Below are 2,171 nucleotides of genomic sequence, written 5' to 3' on the forward strand. Positions count from 1 at the left end.
CCCCGCGCTTCTATTCTTGTTGTGACGTGAGTAAAAACCCGGTACGAAAGTGCAGATTAGAGAAGAAGAAGAAAAAACACAGAGCTCCAGGAGTGCCTCCGTCAAAACGCCCGTTGTATAAGTCTCGTAGTCTTCGATCCGGCCCCGTTCGTTCGTTCATTTTACCGCATCGCACAGCCCGGCCTCGTCCCCTTCCACCTTCCCTTCCCCCCACCCCTCGTTTAGCCAAAGGCCTTGTTCATGGCCTGATGGGCCAGCTCGACGCCCAGGAAGGTGGCAGCGTTGGCGGGCACGGCCCTCGCGAGGGCGGGCCCGAAGCCGGGGAAGAAGGCCTTGAAGCCGCCGCGGCCGTAGACTTCGCGGACGACGCCGCCGAGGGTAACGTTGCCCTCGGCGGTCTGCAGGCGGGACTTGACGGTGTCGACGGGGAAGACGGGGATCCACATGGCGACGCCGGCGGCGGCGCCGGCGGCGGTGATGGCGAGCAGGCTGAGGTCGCCGGTGGGCTTGCCGGTGAGCGGGTCCTTGGGGGTGAGGCGCCTCTTGATGTACTCGTAGGCGGCGAAGTATGCGGCGCTGCCGGGGCCGTCCCGGGCGAGGGTGGCGGCGCTGCCGCGGAAGACAGAGCGGAGGCCGCCCTCGGCGTAGAGCTGGCGGACGACGTCGGTGCCGCCGGCGTACTTGGGGGCCTCGCCGGGTTTGAGGCGCTGGGACTGGACCTGGAGGATGACCTTGACGCGCTCGAAGGGGGCGGTGATGGCGGTCATGGGCACGGCGGAGAAGAAGCCGGCGGCCGAGACCTGGGCGATGCTGAGGGGGGCCGAGGGGTCGGAGGAGGCGGAGCGGACGAGGGTCTTGCCTACATCGTAGCCCCAGAAGGAGACGGCGACTGTTACGGGTCGAGGGCGGGTCAGTCTGGGGTTTGTTCACGCGCCGCGGTTCGAGAGGAGGAGGGAAACGTACACATGGGGGTGACGCCGACCAAGGGCGCCGAGACGCCGGCGTACAGGCCCCTGCGCAGGCCGTCGCGGGCGATGCTCTTCTTGACGACGTCGACGGCGGACGAGTAGACGCCCTTGTCGGCGGTCTGCAGGCGGACCTTGACGAGGTCGAAGGGGTGGCCGACGACGACGGCGCAGACGCCGCCGAAGCCGCCGGCGGCGAGGGAGCGGAGCTGGGAGGCGAGACCGGAGGCGGCAGCCTTCGTGTCGGCCTCGAGCTCGCCCTTGGACTCGGGGATGTGGGGGATCTTGTCGGCGATGGGGTTCGGGAGGGCTGACTGGAGCTTGGCGTTGACGCCCGCGGCGGCTTCCGAGGTCGAGGGCGCCATTGTGCGGGCGAGCGGGGTTATGTGATTAGGAGGAGGAGAGGGGAGGAAGGAGAAAGAGGCGAAAGTTCTCGCGATGGGGAATGCGGGAGGGCAGAGAGGGTATTGGGCGGGTTGGCTGTCGTGGGAGGAGGGAAGTCCGAGGGAAAGGGAGTTTTCACGTGCCGGCGACTTTAGTCGTGGTGCTCTGCGCCGCAATAGCTCCCTGTGGGGGAGAGAGAGACAGAAAGAGACTGTCAATGGTTCCCGACCAGAGTCCCGTGCGGTCCGTTCCTGACGCGCGCGCGGGCTGCTCGAGCAGCGGTTAGGAAGCTATCGTGCGTGCGGAATATGGAGGGGAAGAAAGAAGGCGGTGGTGGTTTTGTTTTTGGGTTGTCCGTTGAGGCGGTGGTTTTCTCGAGATGGGTGTGAGCTTTCTACGTCACAGCGAGCCTCGGCACACAAGCCCGCCCTCCAATTGAAGTCCCCACTTGTAGCCGGAGTCTGGGGGGGCCGGCTTTTGTGTAATCCACTGGGGGGGATTTCTCCAGATAAATTGGAGCGCTTTTGGTGGTCTTCTGGCTTGTGATGTTTCTGTTTGCGGACGTGACCTCTGGTTCACGAAGATGCAAATATGTCGAGGTTGTGCAGTGGTTCTAGAAAAAGGATCAGTATGACTAACTAGAAATTCCAAAAAAGGACAGTTTCCCCAAGAGACAACCTTTTTTTTACGACAGAGCTCATCCCGGGCATGCGGAATAAAACTGTGAAGTGACTTTCTTTCCCCTTTCTGGTGCAACTCGGCCGCCGGTTCAGCGCTTGCGCACTGGTGCCTCGGTCGTTCGGCTCATTTGTGGTACAGCGC

At 63.4% G+C, this 2,171-nt stretch overlaps 1 protein-coding gene across 1 annotated transcript; it reads right to left on the reverse strand.

Moving 5' to 3' along the window:
* Positions 1-221: 221 nt before the first annotated feature.
* GLRG_06192 (uncharacterized protein) lies at positions 222-1,330 on the reverse strand (the record flags this gene model as incomplete). Its single annotated transcript, XM_008096877.1, has 2 exons — positions 222-889; positions 964-1,330. 2 exons carry the CDS (start codon positions 1,328-1,330, stop codon positions 222-224), a joined length of 1,035 nt encoding a protein of 344 aa, XP_008095068.1.
* Between the last annotated feature and the right edge of the window lie 841 nt (positions 1,331-2,171).

Source organism: Colletotrichum graminicola (genome assembly GCF_000149035.1).
Source record: "Colletotrichum graminicola M1.001 genomic scaffold supercont1.22, whole genome shotgun sequence".
Taxonomy (NCBI): domain Eukaryota; kingdom Fungi; phylum Ascomycota; class Sordariomycetes; order Glomerellales; family Glomerellaceae; genus Colletotrichum; species Colletotrichum graminicola.